General features: G+C 40.4%; 1 protein-coding gene across 1 annotated transcript; it reads right to left on the bottom strand.

Annotated features, from left to right (window-relative positions):
- Nucleotide 1: 1 nt before the first annotated feature.
- Nucleotides 2-26,914, bottom strand: LOC132975584 (calcineurin subunit B type 1). The gene is made up of 6 exons (XM_061040247.1): nt 26,655-26,914; nt 16,524-16,563; nt 5,433-5,609; nt 4,485-4,544; nt 3,432-3,616; nt 2-2,293 (listed from the first exon to the last, which is right to left on the bottom strand). The coding sequence occupies exons 1-6, from the start codon at nt 26,655-26,657 to the stop codon at nt 2,246-2,248; spliced, it is 513 nt and encodes a 170-aa protein (XP_060896230.1). The 5' UTR covers nt 26,658-26,914; the 3' UTR covers nt 2-2,245.
- Between the last annotated feature and the right edge of the window lie 265 nt (nt 26,915-27,179).

Genomic DNA, 27,179 nt, shown 5'->3' with positions numbered 1-27,179 from the left:
ATGTTATTCAAAGTTTTATTTAATTTTCATACAGTATCAAGTTTCCAACAGTCCCACAGCATAAGATGCAGCATGCAGAAAAAGAAAAACCAAATCAAATCTTTCAGATATCCCCACACTAACTAAAAAGAACCCAAGTCCCTCAGAGAAAAGAAGCACTTAACAAACTAAAGCGCGGTCTGAACTATACAGAGAACAGAGAGCCAGAACTGCATTTAACAAATACTTATATACAAAAGAAAAAAAACAAACGTCCATTTTTCCCCTTTAAGCTGAGTACAGTGTGTGGCAGTTTGAGACGGGATCAGATATGCAACTGTTACTGGAGTAGAAGCATCTGGCTGACCCGGGTAAAATACAAAAAAGTTACATGTAGTTCAGTTCAATTGGATTACCTCTCTTAATATGTGTACATTTACCAAAGTTTGGCAACATCCATATTGCATACCATTAGATTCTTAAATATATTCACATCACCATCCATGTGTAAACAAGAGGATTATTTCAAAAGATTGATCTACGTGCACAACACAAAAATATAGATTTCCATGTCATGCAAGCACAGGGAGGCCCGAGCCGTGCAGAGCTTTGGGATCAAGGGACCACGGAGCGCTCCAGAGTCACATCTGATTGATAACTTCTGTTCAAACCAGCAGTCGGCCTCCAAAGCGAAACCAAAAAGCTTTTTCCTGTTTTATAGTACCAAGCGATTCTCCTTTGGATATTAAGAATTGGTTGAATTTATGTCAATTTTCTCCCTGTTGGTAAAAGTTGGTGTGAGAGGGAGAAAATGAGTTGACCGGGAGAAGCCAACTTTTTGAAATATACACTTTCAAAAAAAATAAACTACAATTTACACTCTCTCTTTGCACACTGATCTGCCAATGTGTTAAAATTTGGAGTGTTGTGTTTGTGTTGCGTTCGAGAAAACTCTGACCCGTCCTGCTCTGTACTGAGAAAGGTAAGTATTCAGAAGGGGCTCATCATGTGAAGCAGAGGCGAAGCCTTCTCTTGTTGTAAAAGATGATGAGCACACATTGATTACCTAATATACACATATTGGTTAAAAAAAAAACGCTGCCTGCAGATAAGTCTCTTAAATAGCTCTAAGCTAGCACAAATGGTGTATAATCTCACCATTATTCACTCTCAGACTATTACTCTTACTTCTTAGCCAAGTCCATCCAGCCTCTGCTTTGAAGACGAAACAAAAGCCTTGCAATGAATTCACCATCTTTCATAGGTCAGTGTGAGTGCAGAGCTTTTTCTTTGAACTGCAGATTGTCTTCTGGATGCACACTGAAATGAAACACGCTTCATCAAGAGTAAACCATGTATCAGTTTGCAGCCACAGATTATTTTGGAAAGACATTTTCTTGGCATTTAATTATCCACCTAGATTTTCACGACAGGAAAAGCAAGGATTATCTCAAACAATATATAAACACATTTCTTAAGTATGAATAAAGCTAGCAACTTCATCACAAAAAAAGACGTAGTTCTTTGCTAAGAGTGACCAAAGCTTCGCTGGTGTAATCAAACATCTTGTATGGAAGCTAAGACAGGACACAATGTAAAAAAAAAATAATCTGAAATTTAGTTTGCAGTTAAAAACGTCAGCAGCCAGTTAGCATGGCATGAATGACAGCGGTGATAAAGGTAATAACTCGGACTGGTTTCTGGATATGTTCTGGTTGGCACTTCATACCCTACTTTCTAGTTGTACTGGAAGTCAAGTGTTCAAATACTATACACTTCAGCAGACAACCAAAAGATATACTTGTTTTTTTTTCTTCTTTATAAAAGACAAGAACAAAAAATAAATATCAAAAATAACAATTACCAAAAAGAAAAAAAAGGATGAAATGTGAAAACGCCAACCAGGCTCTTCACTGTGCCCCCCTTCCCCCAAACCGTTCTCCCCCCTCATCCTCAATCTGAGATGCTCTTGCGAATGACAAATAGATGTCCTTCAGTCTCTTAAAGTGCTACGACCAGGTTATTGAGAGGATTTACAGTTCAACAACACTTCAAAGTTGTGGCTTCGCGAGGCCCTTGGTTTTTTTTTTTTGGTTTTTTTTTTAAAGAAAAGTGGCTTCACAGAAAGAGAGAGAGAGAGAATACTTCCATTGAGTTACACAGAGAGCGTTTTGCCGGACGTCTTCAGCAGATCTTCAGAGATGGTGGAGAAAGCAAGTGTCGAGGAAGGAGGGGGTGGGGGGGGAGACAGCAAGCGGAGGAGCGTTCACACATCCACCACCATCTTTTTGTGTATATCGAGACCTCCGACCACCTGAAGGAGGAAGAAGAAAAGACCAATCAAGTTCTGTTACAGGAAGTGATTGTGATGATTAAAGTTAGGATGATTGGCTAAAAGGTACAGGTGTGAAATATAACACTATATTATTTATGAAAGCAGAACCTCAATGAGCTGCTTCAGTTTTTGGTGAAGTTATCATGGATGGACAAAAACCCTGACGACATCACCAGGATCATTTTATCCACATTAGAGACTCTTAGAGAGAGTAGACGTCACAATGTTTCTCTTTTCACAGGCTGAGTATTTCTCACTCTTTAACGTATGTGTTATTCTAGTGAAATCTGGCTTCCACAGTGCAGTGTTAACACTCTCCATTTACTACTACAAACTTCTGTTTTCATAATCAATGTGTTATTCTTTACAATCACGATTGATGCAGTTTGTACTGCTAAGAACAGGACTAACGTAAGCCTTACTGAAATCGCAGCAGCACTTTATTAAAACCACGACCTGATATTTCCCTGCAACATCCTGGTAAAGCACTCCAACAAGGACGAGAGCCTTTTTAGTTCAAGGCTCCAGAGATACGGCCGTCAAATGTGGGCCTTGTGTCTGTCAGAGGGAGAGCAGCTGCCTTTCACTTTAGAAATGAACAGAGTCACAGTCACAGATTCTCAATATGTCAGTCAGCAGTCTTCAAAAAAGACAACAAAGAGCTGCTTTAGAGAGTAAATGTGCAATAATTAAATGATTTTAAAAATAGCTCAAGGCTGAACTCATTTCTCCTCTTAATGAGATGTGCAAAGAATCAGCCTCTTATTCCACGCATGAATGTTTTATTTTTCTAACTTTTATAGTCATTCTTGTTGATCTCCAAAGAGTATTTCTTTGAACCTTGTAAGGAAAACGTGAGTGTTCTGTGTATGAAGTAAATAAATGAAAATGAAAGTCCTGGGAGTCAAATAAGGAGAACTGTACACCAGCCTGTGATTGTGTCTCTTAATAGGAAGCATGAAAATAAAAACCCACAGCTCCTCTGCCTAACAAAAAAAAAAAAAAAAGGCTGTTTTCAAACTTCTTTTGCCCTTTTGACATTTGCCTTAACCATAACATGCTGAATCGGCTGAAATGTCACCGCCCCCATAACAACCCAGGAGGGGTTTGGACTTACTGCACAGAACTCTTCGAACGATATCCTGCCGTCTCCGTCCTTGTCTGCATTGATTATGGTCTTGTCCACGATCTGCTGGAGCTGCGTGTCCTTCAGGTTGTTGCCCACCATCATCTTCAGCACCTGGAAGAGCTCGCCGTTGGAGATGTAGCCATCTTTGTCCATGTCATAGATCCTGAAAGCGACTGTGTGGCGAGGCAGGATGTGGCATGAGAAAAGGGAGAAGCAGGAGCAGAAGAGACGGTCAGTAACAATGCAGCAGCAAATGAATAACTGTTTGATAAGTTCAGCTCTGAGGGTTACTCATCAGGCTCACAGTGACGTTTGAAAGTCTTGTTAACATAAAGTCGCTTTCTTCAAAGTCGGGATTTGATTGATTACTTGATTCATAAAAGAGAGCAGCATTGAAGAACAAAGGTGGGCAGAGATTTCATTACTCATAAAGCATATGTTAAGACAGCAGCTGTAGTACTGTAGAAGGTAAGAAATATGAGGCATTGCAAAGTTATGAGAAAAAGATGGTGCACAGGATATGTCAACAGAGGGTGCAGATCTAGTTCAGCAGAGGGCTGTGAGTTTGAGGTTGCTTTTGTAGGAGAGGTTGAGGCCATTTGTGACTTTAAAAACAAACACCACAACATTTAAGTCCACAATAAAAGACTACAGGAAGTCAGTGCCGTGAGGTGAGAACAAAAGAAATGAATGGTTCCTTCTTCCTACAACTTCTCAAAAACCTGTCTGAGTTTTGAACCAGTTACAGGTACAATAAAGATGACTGTGTCTACGGCATGCAAACAAAATCAAGATTGGAATAGATAGTGAATTATAAAACCTTGACCACGTTCTGAATAAAAGAAAAGGTTTAATGTGGAAATGATTAAATGAAGAAGAAAATGTAAAAAGTATTCCAAACGTTAACAGAATAAACATGTTTAGGATCATAGATGTTCTTCAGCTCTACCAGCTCCTGATCATCATTTACAGAGTTTGTTTTGTTGTAGCGGTATGGCGAGGTGACACAAACAGCAGCGTGGTTATAATGAAGTCACTCACATCGAAGCTTCTGTTCCTTGTCACCCTTGACGCTGAACTGTGAGACTCCCTCGATGAACTCTGGGAGAGGAGGACGAAAACAAACCAAGTTTCATTAGGCTTCAGTGTGTTCTCCACTTCAGCATTGCTGATGTTAAAATTGTGATAAACATGTTAGTGCGTTAATATGTTAGTGTATTACAACAACAAAAGTTTCAAATCAGATTTAATGCTAAACAAATCTGCAAACGCTGTCTTAGATTATTAAACTAAGAAAACGAGCAGGAGCCCGTGCAGAGCGTATGAGAACGGCATGGAGACATTGTTAGAGAAGTAACATTAGCATTAACAAAAAAAAAAAAAAGGCCGGTTCAACCATACATAAAGTGTCAGAATACAGGGGACACTATTGGATACATTGTGATTTATTGCAATACTGTAAGCAATGCAATATATTGAGTTTTTTTTCTAATAGGAAACCTGTTAGAGTTCAAACAAAGATCAGGAGATGCATCAAATCTAAGCGAATAAATGTTCATTTTTTAAACCAATCAGATCAGAGGGATTTGCTTTGATCACAGTCACTGTAACATCAAATATCAAAGCTCTACTCTGTACTCGTGTCTGCAATCTCCAGAAAAATCAATGGAAATTTGCCAACATTAGAAGATTCTTTTTAAGCAAATAGAACCATTTATTCAAAAGCAAGGCCTTCTTTTAGTAGCTACACAACAAACAAGAGGGGACATTCACTTTACAAAAGTCATGCTGGGAAAACTTAAGAGTAAGCCCCTCAGAGATACGACAGAGCTGTGATCAACATTTATGGAAGCAGTCATCTCAGATGAATATCAAACCAGTCAGCAGTGCTCGGTTATGTTTAAGCAGCTCACAGAATCAATTAGACCGGAATAAAGCTGTTTAGTGCAAACCCGTCTTCATACAACTCCAGCAGAGTTTGTTACTTACCTTTAAAGTCGACTTCCCCGTTCCCGTCTGTATCAAATATGTCGATGACCCTCTGCACCAGCGGGTTCTGTTGAAGCTCCGGCAGCGACATGAACTCCTCCACGCTGAGAGAGCCGGAGTTATCTAGGTCGAGTTTCTTAAACCTCTTCCCTAGCCTCTTAATCTCATCAGCATCGACTAGACAAAGACAAAAAAGAAAAAAAGAAAAGAGAGAGAGAGAGGGAGATAAATAATTTAGTTGTAATGCATCTCCTGGATCATCAAAAGTGGAAGAAAACTAATAATTAGGTTTGGAGATGTGCCCCTTCAGATCAGCTGTAGAATGGAAGGAGGATATAAAGTGTGTTTTTTTTCTGGCAGCAATATTCACTCAACATGGATTAAGAATCACAAGCACTAACTGACTGTTCTTGACTAATACCTCCATGAACAGTAGCCATGTATGTCGGTGTCTACTACCACTTAGTACTCGGCCAAGGAAAACCCCTTTTGGCTGCACAGACAGAACGGAGCTAACTGCTCTAGCTGCTAACGTACAGTCACCATATTGTTCCAGACACACCTTAATTGGGTCAACAACTAAAAAAGCTTCAAGAAGGAGAGTTTAGACGTTACATGAAGCTAACCCTGAAGCTGTATCAAGACAACAGCTGTTAACCTAAGCCCTGACAAGAATGAAAAGTGAATAACTTGAAGCTGAGGAGAAGCAACAGAGGAATAATCTTTTTCTATAAACTTACAGTTTTTGTTGTCAATTGTTTTTTTATCAGACCGGTTCCGGACCTTTCGTTCCCCTGCCATCACAAACAGCCCTATATCTCCCCTGCACACTGTCCTGAACAATAGCAGGTAGTAATCCAGGAGCAACAACAGAGCCAGTTGTTAAATACTATATAAGCTCATTCACACACGGTCACCTGATAACGCGGGCCAACCACACACTACCACTTTGCTCTGCCTTAATCTGGGGGGCCTTAATGACACGGGCTATCTATTAATCTTAATATGAAGCTCACAGATTTATGAGACTTAGATTTCAGGTCATTCCAGTTCAGTTCAGGTCAGGTTGACTGACCTCTGTGAGGAGTTTGTGGAGTGGTGTGACAGCTCCCGCCTCGAACTGAACGTGAGCAAGACCAAAGACATGGTGGTGACCTTCTCCAACAAGCAGAGGGAACCGGCTGCAGCTTGCAATCACCACAATCCATAGGAATCCTGTCGAACTAGTAGAGGAGTATAAGTACCTGGGTACCAGCTTCGACAGCCTGCTGAAATTCTCCTCCAACACCGAGGAGATTCTCAGGAAATGTCAGCAGCGGAAATACCTCCGAAGGAAGCTCAATTCCTTTGGAGTCAGTAAGAACATTCTTCTGACCTTCTACTACTCCTTCATTGAGAGCATTATTACATTTTCTATAACCTGCTGGTTCCACTCCACCACCCTCCAGAACAGAAACCGCCTGCAGAGATTACGGTCACAGTCTGCTCTAAGATCATTGGACTACCTGTAAGGACTCTGACATCCATCTACGAGCAACAGACAATCAGGCTAGCAGGTGGGATCATGCAGGACCCCTCACGCGCTCTCTTCCCAGCGTTTGAGTGGCTCCCCTCAGGACGCCGGCTTCGCTGTCCCTGCTGCAGGACACAGAGGAGAAGAGCAACCTTTGTTCCCAGGGCTGTCCAGCTCCTCAACTCCTATCTTATCTCATATTTACCTTTATAGTTATATTGTATATATTAGTTCTGTTGTTTCATTTTTCGCCATGCTCCCTATGACTTATCACTTAGTATTTGCCTACTTGCACATAGCTCTGTATATATATATATTTATTTCTCGTTTACTGCACATAGTTCTGTTTACATCTGTCAGTCCGATCACTGTCCACTTATATCTACTCTTTTTATAGTTTGTATTTTAAGTTAAGTTTAAGCTTTAAGTTGTATTTAAATTGACACTTTATATTTAGGTTAAAATGTTTCGTCTACCTGCACTGTTGTTATTTTACTGCTCTGTGTGCCTTTGAATTGCCCCCCGGGGACAAATAAAGTTTTTTGAATTGAATTGAATTGAAGACAGAGAAGGTCACAACTCTAAAAGAACAACCACATGTTCTCCTACTCTTCATTCTGTTACAATATGATGTTCATAGAATGAGAGACACGTGGGCGTGGGTTGTGTTTTGGGTTGCACACTTTCAGACGCACAGTGCTGCTTCAGTTCAGTGACTAATCAGAGTGGGGTTGGTGGGTGTTGGGGAGAAAAGTTGGATGCAAGTAGAAAGTAAGGAACACTGATTGAGAAAGAGAAAGTCTGGCCGAACTAATCCACACAAGCAGATCTTTGAGATGGACAATTAAGAAATCAATAGTAAAGATCAGAATGTCTCTTTAATCTATAAAATGAGTTCATCGAGAGAACTGATTGAACAGTTACAATGTAACATGTAGTAAAAGTTTGAGCTTCACGTTTTGAACTTGGTAACCTGTAGTTCCAACAATAGAGGTGTAGAATAGGAGAACAGACATTGTTAATAATTACTAGGTTATTATCGGTCTTGTGTAATGATAATGAGATGACACGGTCAGCTTAGTTATCGATCAGTCACAAGGAGGAGGTGTTTTAATGACTGTTGTTGCATCGTGGAGGGTCTATGCATCTATCAAGTATATCCTATGTAAATGTCTGTCTGAGTCATGACTGTCTATAATGAGTGAGAAGTGTGAGTCCTGCCAGCAGGCCGTGTTTAATCATGTTTAAATGGACGGGACGGCCTAGCGTATGAAGCTGTTTCAGTCAAGGATTAGAGAAAAGAAGAACAATACAGTCTACTCATAACTCCGTCGTGCAAATGCGAGTGGAGGGGGGGTTGGAGGTGTGCCGCTGGTGGAGAGCGGAGGCTTCAGAATAGCGGAGGAGTCGCCAAACAGCAGTTTGTTTTGGATTCATGCTGGTGCTCAAGGGCGACATCTAATGGATCAAAAAGAAGTACTTTCTTACTTTAAGCTTGTGATGGAAAGTTTTACCACGTTTTAACATTGAAGAAAACAATTTAATTGTAAATAAAAGAATGATTTATAAAAACAAAATAAAAAAAATAAGTGAGTGCATAAATATTTTTTACAGTAGGAGGAATCACATGAACTTAACGTAAATCAAGATGTTAAAAGGAAAATCCAATTTCTTCCTCTTACTGCAGTACACTGATGCTTTGAGCGATAATTTAAACTTCAAGTATAATTCTTCGTCATGTTCAGCTGTTCCTTGATGGATTATGCTCGTAATCATGTTCAGCATTAGCATCAGCCACTTGTGGCTTTGTGCTACACTGCACCTGGTTCATTGAATTTGTGATGCAAAAGGGGCTCAGCTTTTTTGCTTAATAAGCAGTTTTATCCCCGTGCATCAGAGGTAAGTAGGGTAGATTGGTCGGCTGGTTTACAAGTCTGTTTTTAGGTTCCTGACATCTCCTGATGCATCATGAATCTGAACAAACAAACACTCTGCACAAAATCTGATAACCGCTACAGGGTTTCTGTGTCCACTAGGTAAGATATATCAGAGCCACGCACCCGGCTGTTCTCTGACACAAAACGCTTCCTTATCAGCAGCCGCCTGTTTCCTGTTCACAGCACACAGCACCAGCTGGGCTCAGACCTGTTACGAATGTGTGAGGGGCATCAATGCTACAGATTTAAGTGCATAGCGGGCCCTCCTTAAAATCCAAACTCTTAAATCAATGTAGCCTGTGCTGCAGACAGATAAGTCTTCATGGGGTATTTGTGATTTAGGGTTCCTGACAAACCTCGTTGAGAACATACACACATCCAACATTCTGCAAGTGGGTGCAAAAACTGATGACAAAGAACAACTCTGAAAGTAGCGCTCCCTTTTCAACCACCGGTACTTAATTAAAAAGCACTTACAACATACTCACAATATATTATAGGATGGAAAAATCAACAACACTTATCATCCTCTTTTATTAAACTGTCCTCAAACAGCAGGTGTTCATTGAAATCTTTTAAACTTACTCACAGTTTAGCTTAATTTTGTTTCACACTTGAGGTTTATCATATAGTACAATAAGTTGTTTATAGCAAGCTAGTACAGTACAAGACTTTTACTAACACATTTTTTACACACATTTTTTGAGGGGAGCAAAATATCTTCAATTACTGTTATCGGCAAAATCCCCCCAAAAAATTGCGATATTATTTTTTATCAATATACCTTACCCCTAGTTTTTAGGGTCCTTAAAACTACGACTTTATAGTAATTCTCTGCAATAAAGAACAGCTGCTGTGGTTAATTCTGTGTAGGGACATGGTCATTTTCCAAAATCAAGGTGTATTGAATCTGTAATGTATCATGGGGTCGTGGGGATTAGCCTGCTATAACTGCTGACTTATCAAACCTAAAGCACTTCCTTTGGATTCATTAAGTTTATCTTTTATTATCTCATGAAGCCTTTTTTTCTGTGAAATCTGTAATAGTCAAAGTGAATGGTTAGAAAACACCCAGTGGACTTGTGATATTATCTGATATATCTTCCATTATTGAAAAGCTCTTGTGTAAAAACTCCTGACTAATCAAGTGATAAAATAAGCTTCATTTCCTAAGAAGAACCAACTGCCAATAATCCTTCCACCACAGCCAAGATCTCAAAATGCAGTGCGATGACAGTTACCAAAAAGTGTCCGACAAAGAAGCCAGGAGCTAGGATGGTGTGTTTACAAGCGGGGGAACATCATCAAATGAGGAGGAACAAAGTGTTGCTGTAATACAGGACAGCTGTGATCACTGACATGGCTGTGCTTGTCGGAAAAGTGTTAGGCACAAATATGAGAGCCAGGAAGAGATGAGTACTCTCCCTCTTTTTATTAGTCTCTTTTCTTTAATAAATGACTGATGCAAAAAGGTGAGCGAGAGCGCATGGAACAGTAGATTGTTGTAATTCCCAACTCAGCTTGGCGTGTTTCTGCATACATCTTTTGTTTCTGCATTAAAAAGCACTATATTAAATGAAGGATTTTCTATGACAGCTCTGCTAAATGGAACCTGTTTATGCTGATCACAAGTCTTGCAGAGGAGGAGAAGACCAAAGTGATTTTAACCTCAGCGTTGGGCCATGGCCTTTATGTTTGAGCCTTTGGCAGCACAGACAGCTGCAAAGAAGTGGGCGATGCTGCAAACTGACACTCAAATGCACACCTCTGTCCCCCGGTGCTAGTTAGAATATAGATGAAGGCAGAGAAGAGCTGCAGGTTTTCCATCTAGATTGTGATAAATCACTGTTAATCACTGTAGTCCCATTTTGCTAAATATAAAAATACAGTCATATGCAGTACAATAATAAGGTGGAATTGTTTCATTTTATGCAATATCCAAAGGAAAGCGTTTCGTAAGAGAACTGCACAGTCAGTCATAGAGTCTCCTCACACTGCTATGCTAATGAGACGCTCTGAGGGAGACCCAGTGTAACTGTGAGATGATAATGATAATCTCATATACTCAACCACAGAGAAACACACACACACACACACACACACACACACACACACTAATAAACACTGTATGCACCCTCAACTGTGTTACTAGGCAACTGGAAACCGTTAGCCCCCCCAAAGTTACCCACACTAACACACACACACACACACACACACACACACACACACACACACACACACACACACACACACACACACACACACACACACACACACACACACACACACACACACACACACACACACACACACACACACACACACACACACACACACACACACACACACACACACACACACACACACACACACACACACACACACACACACAGGAAAGAAGAAGCAGGAATATTCAAACAATGGTTCAAGAGGTGGAAACATGCATATGTATGCCATCGCACAGGAGACTCACTCTATGTATCGACACACACAAGCATTCATTATCATAAAAAATACTGGAATGATAGCCAGATGGTCTTCATTCTGGCCACTGGTCAACAGCTCCTCCTCCGTTACATGATCTCCTGTGTTTGTGTTACTACTTGCTTTTTGTTATGAGCCAGCATATGTTTGTGTGCTTACAAACAAAAAAGGCCAAAATAGGTATGTAAATCTGGAGTTGGTACAGTGTTCTTTTAAGTATCTGTTAAAATATGTGACAAAAACAACATTGCAATGAAATGCTTTAGTGCTGCAGAGATGCCGCACAACTAAATATGTTACTAAATGATTTGAATAGTTTTAGCATATATCCAAATCTTCTTCTTTAGGCAGGCATTTGTCATGTAACCATATATTCTAGAGGTGTTGTACAATTGCATTTTTAGTATTCCTTTGCAAGAACTTAGCGGTTTCAAAGCCAGAGCCTGCCCATGTGTGAAATGCATTGCTTGCATGCTGCACCCTCAGATTGATCGCCACACATGAGCATGATTGGCTTAAAGAGATACAACCGAGTCAGACCATTTTTTTTCATAATTCTGATAGGTTCAGACTGTTACAGCAGGGTTACAGCACAGTATGGAGATAAGTCTGGCACTGCGAGACCACAAGCCAAATAGAAATGAAAGTTCAATACAGCATGTGACCAGGACAGAAGTGGAGCTAGTGGAATAATGAAACTCTTTGGATTCTGATTAATAAGCAGAAGTATAGCTACATTATTTAATGTATCTATATACTAGTGGGTTTGTAATAAAAACATTAAAACATTTTTGGGCACGATAAATGTTTCCCAAACATTGAACTTTACTGGTACCTCAGGAAACAGCCAACTCACTCAAGCTATCCATTTAAAACAGCACAACATCTGCTAAGTGCCACTGGCTTTTCCTCCCCATTTTGGTTTAATTATAAAAACACACTGTTCCCAAAAAATGTCATCATTGAATGTGTCTACTAAGCACGCTCAGTGTTGCACATTAATGAAGACATGTGACTGCATTAACACGGTGAACCAGAACTGAGACAAGCAGGGGAGTGGTAGTGACATACAGAGAGAAACTCAGTTGACATTTTGCTGATAATTATAGCCAGAGAGTGTGCTGCTCATAGCTCACCAAAACACGCATGATAAGGTGTGAGGGTGGGTAAACATGAGAAGGTTACATGGCAGCTCAGTAATTACATGCGTTAGACACATGACACTGTGCCGGTTAGCATAATGGAGATGTACTGAGCCTGTGAGGGTGGAGTGTTGTCTAGGCAACACATCAGAGGATAACAGTGTGCTACAGACATACGCAAGATGATTAAAAAAGTGTGTGTTCCATCATTGATGTTTGTACAAAGAAGTGATGTTCAGCAAGAGAAATCATTACTATCAGTACGTTTAGAACATTTAATAGTTCTCTAGAGAGTTAAAAAAAAACATGCTGTAGCTTCTATGTGATGAATTCTGGTTCAGATCTGGAGCTCAGAAGTGTTATATGTTTTCATGTTAAAATAGCCTCCAGTCTATAGTTCATCTTTTCAATTTCTTGTTTTTCCAAGTTTAACAGAAAGCACATGTAGAGATACAGCGAATGGGAAAATCAGGGCCGATATCGATGTTTGTTTCATGACTTCAGGAGTTGTTTTCTAAGCTTTCTACACATTTAGAAAGTCATAGTTATAAAATAAGCACGTTCCCAAATAGTGTTGGTGTTCAAACAGAACAGCCAGTTATTTTTGTTCTGATTTCATCAGGTAGACACAGACCAGCTTTCCAGAAATAAGCCGTGCCGGGCTTTGACCTGAAAGTCGAGCTGCATAAATGTATAATTTAGCAGAAGCTGCGTTGTCATAGTAACAGAGTAAGTATGTATGCTGTTACTCATAAAAAAATATATTTTTCTCCCAACTCCCTGTATAAAAAAAAAACTGAAACCACCTCTGTATGGCTAAAAGCCTCTGAAGTGAAGAGTTATTAATATGCATATTTTAATGGGCGTTCAAATTGACCCTGAAGCGCACGCCTTTTCCACCTTTCCTGTAGCTATAGAGCGGATCTTTATGATACTAATAAAACCAGCAGCTCAGCCTGTAGAGACTTGGGTTGTGAACCGGAGGGTTTCTTTCAAGTCCCGGTATGGACCAGAGTATGGAAATAGCTCTGGTTGCTGGAGGAGTGCCAGTTCACTTGCCGAGGTGCCCTTAAGCAAGGCACGGAGCCCCCAAAAGCTCAGAGGGGCCTTGTGTGTGCAGCTCCCTCCACCTCACATCTCTCCAATAATGCACGACCATCAGGCCTATCAGTGCCAGTAGAATTTCTCCCAATAATAAGAGTGTAAACAAAAAATTCACCTGAGGGGTTAATAACGTGTATAAAAAAATAAAGGTATATATTTGATGTGCTTTGGGTAAAACTTGTGAGTGACTACAATAAGGAATGGGAGTATAAGAGTCTAACAATCTCTGTGAATTTAAAACAAATACGGACAAATGAACGTGAACTATAGCTCACCTTTTTTTCCACTTGGTTCAATATTTGAAATCGTTAACTATGAACATGAACTGATTCATTTCAATCATGTGAATTGCACAAAACTGCATGTCTCACACACAGAAGGAAGTGCAGCCAGGTTTATTGGCAGCAGGAGAGAGGAGGAAGTCAATATCTCTCAAATTCCCAAAAACTAATATTTCACCCCCAACCCCGCAGCAGAGGACCAGGACAAAAAATAGTTACATAAAGGGGAATGCAAACACATACAGTCTGTCTCTTTCTCAGTCCCCCTGTCTTATCCTGTCTGTCCCACCGATAAAAGAAGGCCATGCATCGGAACATTGTATGCACTCCTCCAGCACTTGGTGCATTACTCTGGCTGCTCTGATAATGTAAAGCTCACCCGCATGGACTGAGCTGGGGACAAGGCAGGGCAGCGCACTGAATTTGTGTATTTATAGCAGTACCGTCATGAGAAAACCCCCATCTTAACCCACCAAGAGAGGCCCTGGCTGCTGCCCTCAGGGAAACCCCATAGCAACAAGGAACTCCAGCAAGCCGCCAGCCGTTTATTTTGGGCGTCTGCAGACAGGCGTGCGATGGCTTCAGGCTCAGGGCTGCATTTCTGTGTGTGAGTGTGATGATGTGTTCAGGTGGTTGTATTTGCATCTTTGGGTTGAAGAAAGTGGCGTAATAAGAGTGGGAATGTGCGTGCACTTCAGAAAAGTGTGTATGGATTGTCTGTGTGATTCTTGTTTGAATTATCCACATTTCCACAAGTAGGCCATTCACTTTGGCTGCTCTGAGCTCAGCTAAGCAACCAGGATGAGATGCTGCATTAACAAGACGATACAGGCTTTGCATCCTCCATCATAGAACTTATGACCTGAAGCGTTTCTTGTGGACTATCTACCCCCTGTGTCTTCCAGACATCAACAAACAGCGTGCAGGATTCTCTAGTGGCAGGTAAAAGTGATTCGGTGTTAGGCTGTGTTAGTTTTGTCTCATTCAGGGCATAAAGGTTGAGTTGCAGCAGGGTGAATCTATCTGACCAGCAGGCTAAGGCTAATTGCCTCTCAGCTAATGCTGTGCCTGCCTGTCCAAACACTTGATGAGCTGAACAGCTGCTGTCAGCCAAGGGTGAGGCAGACAGAGGGAGGAGGCCAAAGAGAGTTCAAGAGAGAGAGGGTAAAGTCAAAGAAAGAATAGCAAGCAAAAAGAGGAGGGCTAAACTAGAAGGTTTGATGGAGATAAGTACAGTAAAAACATTTTGCAACATTTAAATGTCTTGTTTAATCCAAGATAAGGAAAATAATCTAAATGTTCACATGTGATATATTGTTTGCTCACATACAGTATGTGTCTGCGTATTATGGGAATTATACGTTTTTCATATTGGAGGAGACTTTTTGTATTTATAATTTTAAATTCAGTTATTCTATGTTTCTTACATGTCTGCCATGTGTTTCATGTTCATATAGCACCCTGAAATAATATAAACAGGGGAAGAGGAATGGTACGCGAGAGGAGACAAAGACAGACAGATAGACAAGGCAGTGGTGAATAAGAAGCAGAGCCACAGAGAAAGTGAGGGAGAGACTGTCCAGACTGAAAGCAGGGGTCCTTTATGAGTTCAGCTCAGGGTCCTAAAGCATCCAAAACCCCCTCCCCTCATGTGGGTGGCATAATCCAGGGGGAGGAATCCCTGGCAGACCAAGGTCCTGTCCCCCTTTATGTAACAGTATTGTAATCTAAGTACAGACAAGCCACAGCTTTTATATATATATTTTTAAATTGAACATTGAAGTGGATGCTTTGCACGCTTAGTCACTAGTATGACTTACTGTCTGGGTCGATCTACTTTGCTAAGGTTGACAAGTGTGCGTGCTGTGGAAACACAATCATTGACTGAGTGAACGCACAGTTGTGCGCAGCGCTGATGGAACGTGGCGCACACGGAATATGTGGATATTGCAGGTGAGTCTGAGACAGAATCTAAACAGTGATATGGTCCCTTAAGACCCTTCTCTGTACCAGTGCTCATCAAACATAAGCAGCAGTGAAATCATTCTAGCCTGGTTCTTCACAACCTTGCTGTGTTAAATCTTACCATTTTCACTACAACGAAAAAAGAGAAAACATTTGATCTCTGAGGATTTAAAAAAAAAAAACAGGGCCGATATATTATGTGGATGTATCACCAGGTAAGGGAGAGTGAATGAGTTAGACAAAAAAGAAATGCGAGTCATCTCTCCTCCTCATGAGAGCACAAAGATGTCTACAGGGGAGATACAGTATTCTGTAAACATGACCGTGAACATGAGAAGAGTTTGATTTCAAGATGAAACCGTCACGATTCTAGAAACAAATGACTTCAACATGAAAATAAAACAAAACTTAAAAAATAACCACAAAATAAAATGAGACAGAAAATGGCAGCTTCTAGGCCTGTAATTGTATGACAGACAGACAGAGACAGACAGACAGACAGACCACAGACAGAGAAAAAGGAAATTTCTGACATCAAATGCCATGTTGGTAATGGCTGTATTAACTGGAAAAAAAAGTGAAATATACCAGACACATACATGTAATGTGATGCTTGTTCTTTGAGACCTGTGAAGATGAAGCAGGGTAAGATTTAAAATACTTACAGTGTGAGCACATCTCCAGGGGGAAACTGGCTTCATTTCCCTGAAAAAATAAAGAGAGAAATAAAGATGTCAGCTTATGTTCTGACTGTAAACACCACACTCGTATAGAAGGAACAAGGTCAAATGATGTGCAACATATCTGGAGTATAAGTAGTTAATTGTGCTTGGAAACAAGATGTATGCACACAAACTTCATGCAACCAAGGGCCCAGTTGGGCACCTCCAAAAAAAAAAGAGTCAGAATTCGCCCCTGCTCTTCAAACTAACATGCTTGCAGGCACTTCATGTTACTTTGATCAGCACCATTACAGAGGGTTCTGTTGATGGGACAGAGGTGGCAACAAGTGAAGGACAGGGACTCAAAAGCATTTCCAATTGAGACTGACACAAATCTTAGAAACAAAAGTAGAAAAGGCAGGAGGTACTGCTGAATATTCTTGCCTGGTCTGTTTGTTTCAAATTGTCTTAAAGGCACAAACAAACAGTTTCTGTTGAGACAAGCTAATCAACAGACAGCGCCTTTAAAGAGTAATGTAGAGAGCCCTGAACTTCTTCAGGTAAATGCCCCGTCCAAAATTCATATCCTGGCACTGCGTGTGAGACAAACCATAAAGGCTTTGTGTCAAAAATGAAAAACTTGCACTCAGCAGGTACACAAGAGCAGAGGAGAGACATTGTTCACCCCTCTTAATAAGTGGTAGGGGAAACACGTATCAAGAACTCATCTTTTACTAGTAAAAAATCTGGGAAACATTGAGTTGGTTCTAATGGAGTTTTTTTTAAGTTACATATTCCTTGACGTGACTATAAATTGCTGCAGTTGACTATTTTCTTCAGCATTCACAGCTGTTTACTGGTTTGTCAGATCAACAATGGCGCCTCAAGTCATCCATAAAAAATGTTTGTAAAAACAGGCTGTTGGTATAAAACTTAAAACACGAAGATGTGACTTCCTGCCAACCAATAAACAGATCTTTATACCAGTTCAATGCCTTACACTCTAGATCCAGAATCTATCGTGTTCAATAACAATCTTAAACTATAACTTGTGTTCAGTGCTTTGGACAGGTTGTACGGTACATTCCAGCATGAGGTCATGCTCTTCTGCTAGTCTTTGCTGGTGTGGTATTCATGTGTGAGGATGTTAAAGTCTTTTTATTGCAGATCCATAACACCTATGCTGAGTCATGCTCAAGACTTTTTGAAATTGTGAGTGAAGCTTTCAACATGTGGCTTCTTTTGATTTTCAAGCTACAACATCTGAAATGTTTAGAGAATGTGAATTCCTCAGATAGGCTGTGAAAAAGTGTGTCCTCGAAGTACTGTAGCTCCATACAACACATGGCAATAAATCACACTTAGATTATCTTTATGAATACTTTAAAAAACTGTTTCTATTACAAATGTCATTGGTCTGAAGGACAAACCTTTAGAGTTGGCATTACATATAAATGTTTTGTACTAAGAGTTGATATGTCGCATAACATGATAAAGAGTTGTAATTAAAATGTGTATTGTGAATGTCATATGATATTTGGAACACATTTTCCCCCAGGAAATAACAATAAAAAAAACTTAAAAATATGTGGCTTATATCCAGGACATGAAAAAACACAAATCTGAATATAAAAAGTTGATTAGAACATTAACTTGTTTTTATAATTTCAACAGTTAATTTTGTGAGGAATTAAATGAACAGAGATGCTGAAAAGACTCATCACTTTGTTCAACTGTAGGATTTTCATGTATTTTAGAACTCGTATATTTCATGACAAATCCTACACTAATATTTACTGAGTTCAGGTAAAACTCTTTGTATGCAGGCGTGCAAAACAAACGTCAAGGCTCTTTAAATCAGCAATTCTATCCTGAGACACAATATGGGGTGGTTGTATTTGTGTGTGTGTGTGTGTGTGTGTCTGTGTGGTATTGGCTCATGTTCAACAGTCACATCCGCATCCCATCCCATCCCATCCCATCCTGCACTGCAGTGTTCACTGAGCCTGAGTCTGATTGCTGGCAGAGTGAAGCTGAGCCAGGGTGGAGTCCCTGTTGAAGAAGGGTGGGGACGACGCTATGACAGGGTGGGAATCCTGCAGAGTGGGTGAGATGCCCCAGGCCTGTTTGCAATCGACCGGAAATGTTCTGTAGCTCCATCTAGGAATACCAATCTGTCACTGTACTTTGAAAATATGCAATCTCAATCCCAGCTATGTAACCAGTAACCACAGAATGCAGAATGTTGCAGAAATATTGTGCAGCAATTTAAAAAAATAATAATTCTGCCTGGCCATTTTTGTTGCTTTCATTTGAAGCAAAGTTTTGATATTGTAACGTGAAACACAGAAGTAAATAGTTTAATGCCGAATAAGATGATAAAGTCTGAATAAGAAAAGTGCATGAAACAATTTTTTTTCAAATGTTTTTCTTTGAAATCAAAGCCTTTGTTCTTGCTTCTACAAAATAGAAGCACTAAGACTGCTCTGAACATGCGTGTTTAAAAATGGACCCTCCCTCATAAGTTAAACATAATCTAGCTTGTTCATCAGCATGAATGCAAAAGGAAAACTTTCCTGCCTTGCTTAAGAAAAAACAAACGCTACAGCTCCAGAAAAATCGAAGCGATGTAATATGACAGTTACACACACATAGTTTACACAGTGAACAGTATAGTTTCAGTTAAGTCATTCACTGGCTTACCGCTGTGCTGCGGAACACCAGCAGACTTACATCAGAGAAGTTGGGGTATTTTAAGAGCAGTGAGGAGAAAGAGGTGACACAGGATTAGCCAGGAGAGCGACTTAGCATTTGACACCCTATCAGGAGAGCAGCTTCCTGCAGCTGAGGAGTGATCGAAGGGATGAAATAAACATCGTTTTCCTCTATGACACAACAGGTTAACAGTGGGGACGGTTCAGCTGAGTGCGTAGTGCACAACTACTCCACCATGCAGAGGCCTGTTTGGGAAAGTTGCTTTGTTTGTGTCCTCATGTTCAAGAGAAGGTTATCAGTGCTACTTGGTTGTTGACACTTGTATATTAGTTTCCCCCAAATCAGGTTTCACAAAAAAATTATTCATTGCCGCCTTTTACTCTTTTTTATTTACGGTCCATTGGGCCTTTTTGTAAATGAAGCAATAGTTGTAATAATTGAATCATCACAAACACAGATGTTCTATAGTCGGCACTTTTCACTACACACATCAGTCGTGCTTTAATCTCTCTATGTCCTGCAGAAATTGTGTGTATATTGATATGACACCTTGAAACCAGCTGCCATAACATGTTACACATCTAGAAACAGAGAAGAATGACTTTAATATTCTCACACATGACGTAAAATAGTCTTTTCTATGTCCGTGTGTCAAAAAGAGCTAGACATTTTTTGAATTCAAGTTTTTTCTAAAGGCAAAAAAAACAGACCAATAATTTATCGTACACAAGAGAGAGTTCATTCATTTCACCAAAAAAAATACTTCAAAATGCCAGTTGTTGCGTTTGAATACAGCTGTTAGACCAATGCTCTGACACCGCAGCAGGATAAAAAGCTGGTCGGTCTGACGAAACAGATCTAAGTGGCCAAACGTGTCAGTGTGCCTCAAAGACTTAAGTAAGCTACTGTTAGACTAAAAGGTGCTACTTCAGAGTGGTCACCCTGAGATCATTTGAAGGGACAGCACAGGGCATTTTTTTTTTACTTTTCATTAACAAAATCCATTTGTCAATATTGACAAAAAAAAAAAAAAAAAAAAACATTGCCCAAACAAATAGATAGGATGCCGCGGAGACACATCTCTGATAGTTTGATGAAGTTCTTTTAGTCTAACAAAAGGTAAATAAAGAAAGGTTTGATGAATGAGTGTGGGGAATGCACATTGTCAGTTCACAGACCTCCACTGGTGTTAAGTTGCTGAAGGGTCCTTGAAGGTAAAGAGACTTACAGGAAAGCAGATTTGGTGTTGAGGATTACAGGTTTACTAACTAAGGCCTGCTTTAGGTCACTGGTGCGGCTAATGTAGGGTCAAAAGTAACTCTTTGTCATGTCTTCTATAGCAAACCACTTCACACAGCTGCCCATGCGGTTACATAGAAGCTAGGGGAGCTTGTCAGATGAGATGATTAGAGAAATATAGAAATAGAGGAGAACACAGTCCCTGCGTGCCGGAGAGAGATATGTGATTGAGAGAGAGAGAGGGAGGGAGGAGAGAGGCTTGTGTTGGCTCATCAATCATGCATGTTTCATTCAGAATCAATTAGGCCTTAGCACACAAAACATGTTTTGCATAATGACAAGTCTGGCACTGTCCCTGGTTCAGCAGCCACTCTATGGCCGACCCAAAAACCTGGCTAATAATAGACCAGCAGAACCCAGTCACAACATGAGGCACTGTAGTACAGAGGGCTATCCTGTAGACACTGTAATGTAAGCAAAAATCAAAGAACAGCAAATAAAGATGTGGATACTACTACATGATTCTTCTCCTATCAACTGGAGATATAAGGTGAACATTCAGTACGATAATATTTTGTGAGCTAACCTAAGTTTTCATGACTCTACAGACATAAACCAGACATCTAAAAGTTCATTAGTTCATGATAGAGGATCCACCGTAATCCTTTTAACACCATTAAAATACTCTCTGTAGAAACCGGAGACTTCTCATCTATAACCTTCGCTCTTTCCCGGCGACGCCCCTCTCACAGAGTTACACATACACACCTGGACGCTGCAGTCATTTAGTCAAGGGCTCAGCCCGGGAATTAGGAAGCGGCAAGCGCTACCCATTCACTTCCCTGTCTGTGTTGATCGTAAAAAAGCCACCTTTTGATAAAGAGCCAGCTTATATTACAGTCAGGCCACGGCACTTTGACACACAAAAAACCGTGGACTTGGAAATGTCCTGCTGTTGCTACAGCCGAAGGAGAAAAGAAATCGAAACTTGTGGCACTCGACAAACTGAACTTAACGTTGATATTGCTGTCCTGTGAGAGCAGTCGGTGCAGCCTGGGACATGTTAGGACTAGATCAATGACTTGTATAAATCCTTAAAAACATAATGATATCACAGCTTTAGCACAAGCTTAGTGTAATGGAACAAGGACTGACTGTATACTCTATGGAGATTTAGTTAGAAGGACAAACATTAGTTCTAGGTTTGTATGTGTGTGTTCTGGTCTCACAATGGATAGTATCTCAGACTCTATTTTCACTATACTAAGTACTAAATGTAACACAACAAAATGTCTCTCCATCAATGGCAACAAGCCCAGGTTCACTTACAGCACTGGGCTTTTTGAAGAAATCTTCGATATCTCTACAAATCCTGCTAAACACAACAGACAGTCGAAGATGTTTATAATGAATGCTGTTGACTTTGGATTTAATGTAGGCATGCTGGTTTGTATCCCAAAAACCCTCTTGCACAATTCTTTAAGTCAAACTTAAAAATATTAAACACATTATAGGCTTCATCAGTCAATAAAATTCATTCAGCTGCCCGATCTAAGCCTATTCATACTTTTGAAAGTCAGTAAGATCAGAATAAATTGTTCAAAATGCTTCTACCTGGTCATTCAGTTTATGACTAATATCACAGCAGCAGGAGATTCTGATCAAACGTCATCAAGTGGACAATTTTGGCAACAATTATTCTCTGCAGTGATTACAGAAAACCTCTAAAGCTACAGTACGTGCAGTAGTGCACAATTTCTTCTACTTACTTATTCGAGTCATTATTGCTGAAATATACTGAATATTTTCAACTTCCAGCTTCTCTCATGTGAACGTTTTCCCTTTTATGTTCAAGTAAATGTATTACTTAGAATAAATGACTGCAGATTCAAATGTGCAAATTGATGCTTGGGCTCCAAAGAATTGTGAGGAAGAAAAATGACTGTTTGCAACAATGTACATGGTCAGATGACGAGCAAAGAGCTGTGATTTTGTGTGAGCAGTGATGGAATAATAACGCGTGGAATCAATAAGCCAACAGCCAAAGCCTGTAAGTCTAGCATGTTTAAGTTACATTTCCAAATCCGTGTGTTTGATACATTATTTTGAAGGTGAAATTATGCAATGTGCATTTTCTCCTTGCTTGCTCGATGTAGGGTTCAGGGATCACAACAGACCCCTCCTCCGCACAGATGTGTCTGCCTGCCATACAGCCAAGCTTTATGATAAAGATACTAAACCCTCCAGTCACAACAGAGTGCAAAGCTCAGCTGTGCTTTCAACGTGCTCTTTAAATAGAATTCAGTCCTCTATTTTTCAGCCTAAACATTAGCCAGGGCATGGGTGACACAATATCACTACAAACCCATTACATTACTACACAGATGAGGGGCCATGCAGTGTATGTGTAGGCATTCAAATGAGCAGCTATTACATTATTGTCATCCTTCACTGTGCACAGTTACCGGTACTCTTTTTTTCCCCCCTCAAAGCATCATCCTTTACACGTCATTATCCTTCTGTAATATTGCCTGGCTGGGTGTATGTGTGCATACCTGCTCTTATCTGTCTATGTGTGAACTTAGTTTGAACTGTTTAGAACTGTTTGGATATGTGTGTCTCAAAGATCTAAGCTAGATTAAGGAGTCAAGTGCAAATATGAAAATAATTACCAAAATCTTAGCTGCCTGAAAGAACTCTGCCTGAGCTAATCCTCTCAGCCATTTTTATCCCTGACTTTGGCTTACCTATAAAAGGGTCTCTGACGCTCCATAATGCTATGTAAACTAACAACGTCTAATCTTCTTACGCATTTACTTAGGGGTCATACGGCTGTAATGTTTAGGAAGTGCTGGGATATGAGAATAATTCTGATCTCACTTTTAACCACACATTTGAATAACAGATTTGTTCTCTGTATGGGAAATTACCTCACTGCCACACAACTACGCATTCAGCTGAAGTACCAGTGAATTGGAAATATATTTTTAATAGATTATTATATTTTAACAAACACTTAATGGCACACAATCTTTACAAAATCTCTCCGGGATCTCCTAGACTAGAATTTAAGTCAAGCGGCTCTTAAAGCCTAAAGTGGTTGAAAAAGACCAAAGATTTTGTATTTCAAGTCATTCAACTTTAAAATGAAAAACACAACACGCTTCATTACATTAAAAAAAAATGTGGATGTAAGAAAAACTTACGGGGGGAGAAAATCTTGATTAAATATCTAACTGACTTCCTTTTTCAATATTTCTTCAGGAATGAAAACAACAACACAACTACATAACAATATGTGGATTAGTGCAACAGGTTGCATGAAGCTGTAAGTGACTTGACACACCAACCTAAATAATAAAAAAAAAAACCTTCTACCTTCACACTGATGCAGCTGAATTGTCTCATCCTGGCCGTTAGTATTTGATGCCTTATATGCTCTAATCCAATGAAACTAGTCCTGCAAATGAATCATCATTTAACTGTCAGGACATGTGTGAATATGTGAAAGTGCACAATGTGCACACTGCAATAGAAAACCTGAAAGCAATGAATTTGGGGGCGACTACAAGTCTAGCCACAAAACTCTGAAAAAAAGAATGGCCCAGCACACTATGTAGTTATGAACTGTACATTATACAACACGTCTCATATCATCCTGACAATAGTTAGAAATGTTATATCATATTGCCAATATTCATTTGACTCTGCAGGGCTAATTGCTACTTCTGATATTGTAAAAAAAAATCTACGGTTATTTATCTGCTGCTCATTTGTTTCCTGAATGTAGAGGAGGCAGAATTAGCTTAATAACCTATTTTGGGAGATTTGAATCGGCCAAAAAGAAGTCAGAATAATGTTTTATCGTATATACAACAAATATATACGTATCAACAAATATGTATAAAGAGTACTAAACTAACACCATCTCCTTTTAAATCAATGTGAGTGGCTACAATCTATTACATGTCTACCCACTTTGACTTTTTCAACATCTTTTTACTATTGAAGTCTCTCATGCATCGTATCCCCTATAGTTTCCTGTTGCCACCAGGACTTACTGATGCAAGCTGCTCTCAACTTGCAGTTTGAGTGTGAAACTTTTGCTTCTGTTCACTGATGCTGACACATCAGAGACAAATAGGTTTTGAATGACAAAATTGACTAGAGCTCGGCCTGTGTCTGTGACTGACTGCTGGCTCCAGTGTAAGCCAAGATCTGCAGCGGTGTGTGACAGCCGGTGAGTAGAAAAGAATCCAGATTGAGTGGGCTGGTTGGAATTACAGCGTGGATCACTGAGTGTTGATCATCACTTCTGCTGGTGGTTCGCCGTGGCTTTTATCTCTTTTACATTAGCTCTAGCTCGACCTTTATGTGGGTGGCGCTTGATTGCTAGGCAGCGCATGGTCCCTTTACCATCAGATCATTCCACTACATGCTTAAGCAACTCTACGTCCCTGCATGTCTTTCCCCGCTCTCTATCTCCTGGATTTCTGACTCCACTGTCCTATCTCTAAAAATGAAAAATGGGAGTGAAAAACAGGAGGTGAAAACCATGTTCAGGACATTTTAAGTTTGGTTAAGCTTATGTCCATATGACTTAACAAAACTGTGATTTTCTATGAAAGCACCACCCCCTCTAAATATTTTTCACTTACTAGTCAGTCTCCTCATGTTGACAGCATGTACGCGAAGCCTGACATGTCAACGTCTCGTCTGAGTTTACTAAACTCTGAGCTCAACAACATCATTTTCCTGTTGTGCAAACATTCTGTAAAAATGTTGTCATATCAGCATAATGGAAATGACATAAACTGATATTCCATATCTATCCATGTTGCAGGCCAAATAAAACAAGTGTTGTGCTATAAAGCCGACCATTAGACAGATGAAGTGAACATGTAATTGTTTCTAAAAAAAAAAAAAAAAGCTTTGACATTCCTTTAACAAATCTCACAATATTTACAGTGATGCAAACGACTGCATCTCTGAGTTGCTATTCTAGCTCTAATTTGTGCGCATCATTTTGGGATTTTTACTGGCTTGTGCAAATTTCTAGACATTTGCATCTGATCATAAATAGGAGGTATACACACGTGAAATCTATAAACTAAAACTAAACTAAACAAAATAAGGGGCTTTTAAATCTGGTCTGGACAACAACATTACCCATAAAATAAACTACCCTCCTCAGATTTTAAACAGGGGGCTGCTAGTAAACACAAAGCTGCAGCCATTCTGTATGCTGGACGTCAATGACTGATCAGAAAATTGATGTGCTGAGGTGTGTTTGATCAGTGGTTGGGTGGACAGGAGTTGTGCGTATTAAGAGGACAGTGTGGGGAAGGACAAGGAGCTCCTGTGTGTAATACCCACAACTTCCAGCTACGCCCATACTGTCAACATGACACTTTTTTAAACCTCCTTCCAAGTTGAGTATGGATCCAGGCCTGGACGCTGCTGCCCTGGTGCTCAGGTTAAACTCCTCTATTTGTCACTACACATAGATGCTTCACGGTTATTAAGCAACTCATCCTCACATAAAAAAGTTAGTAGTTATAAAGTCGACTGACAAATTAATTAGGACATGACGAGCAAATCCTGTGGCCCTGCTTTGGCAGCTTCTTGCTGTAAATAGACTCAAATGTCGCCTCGGACTATTGATTAAAGCTCCAATGAAATCATGTTGAAACTATAAACACAGTGACATGCGAGCTACAAACATATACATGCAGAGAGACTAACCAAGAGCAAAGCGCCTAACCAGAGCAGACGACACATTCTGCTGCTCGGTGTGTAAAATGTGCCACATTCAGTCACCAGCCCAGCCCCAATAAGCGTGTATTTTTGGTCATGAAAACTAATTTGCACAGGCCTCGTTACTAATAAGAGTACCGAGAAGGGTTAGGAAATATGTGGGCCACAGGCTCCAGGCGACTGACAGCCCCGGGGTGTTGCACAGAGCGCGCAACTATAGGAGCCAAAAAGTGGGTGAGAAAAGCGTTTCCTTCTTTACGCAGCTCTACGCAGTCGACTGAACATTAACTCCAAGCAAAGCTGCTCAGCGTGGAAAAACAAAGTGACCAAAAGCCACGTTATGAGACACATTAAAGCGCAGGCCTGACCACTGCTGTGTTTACGAGTCGGCGGAGGGTGAAATAAGGAGCCGTGGCTGCTTACCATCTTGCAGGTCGGATGATGAAATCCAGGCGAAGTAAACGGAAAGGAGGATCAACAGGGGGGTGGTGTGGGGGGGGGCGGGAGTCGGTAGGCCGCCCGAACTGTGGCGAGAAATGCAACAAACAAAAAAAATAATAAAGTATGGTTGTGTTGCTCTGTGAGGTTCTCGTCCTGGCTTTTACACTAAGCTTTCAGGCACTCTTCTCCGCCTCTCACGGTGCTTTACCGAGGCTTTCTCTGCAGCGGCAAAGGGAGGGAGACCCACTGGGAGGGGACAGAAGGCTACAACGGAGGGGAGGAGGAGACTCGGTTTGACAAGCAGGCGGTGGCGGAGGGGAGGTGCAACGAGGCGACGGGGGAGGTGCAGCCGTACTGTACATCCGGGACCTGTAGTTTAGATGTGTTTATTTATAATTTTAACTCTTGGTCATGTTTGTACTTTGTGCTCTACCTAGTGGCAGTATTGTTGTACTACAGAAAGTCACATCACAGACCTTTTTTATGGACTGTGCAACCTGAACTTCT

The sequence above is a fragment of the Labrus mixtus genome, chromosome 6 (genome assembly GCF_963584025.1).
Source record: "Labrus mixtus chromosome 6, fLabMix1.1, whole genome shotgun sequence".
Lineage (NCBI taxonomy): Eukaryota > Metazoa > Chordata > Actinopteri > Labriformes > Labridae > Labrus > Labrus mixtus.
The sequence above is the reverse complement of the archived record's forward strand: the minus strand, read 5'-3'. Positions and strand labels throughout refer to the sequence as shown.

Coding starts and splice junctions, on each gene's coding strand:
- LOC132975584 (XM_061040247.1), bottom strand. Junction 4,545..5,432: donor CGGGGAAGTCGACTTTAAAG/GTAAGTAACAAA, acceptor CTCCTCTCCCAG/AGTTCATCGAGGGAGTCTCA. Junction 3,617..4,484: donor CAAGGAACAGAAGCTTCGAT/GTGAGTGACTTC, acceptor CTCGCCACACAG/TCGCTTTCAGGATCTATGAC.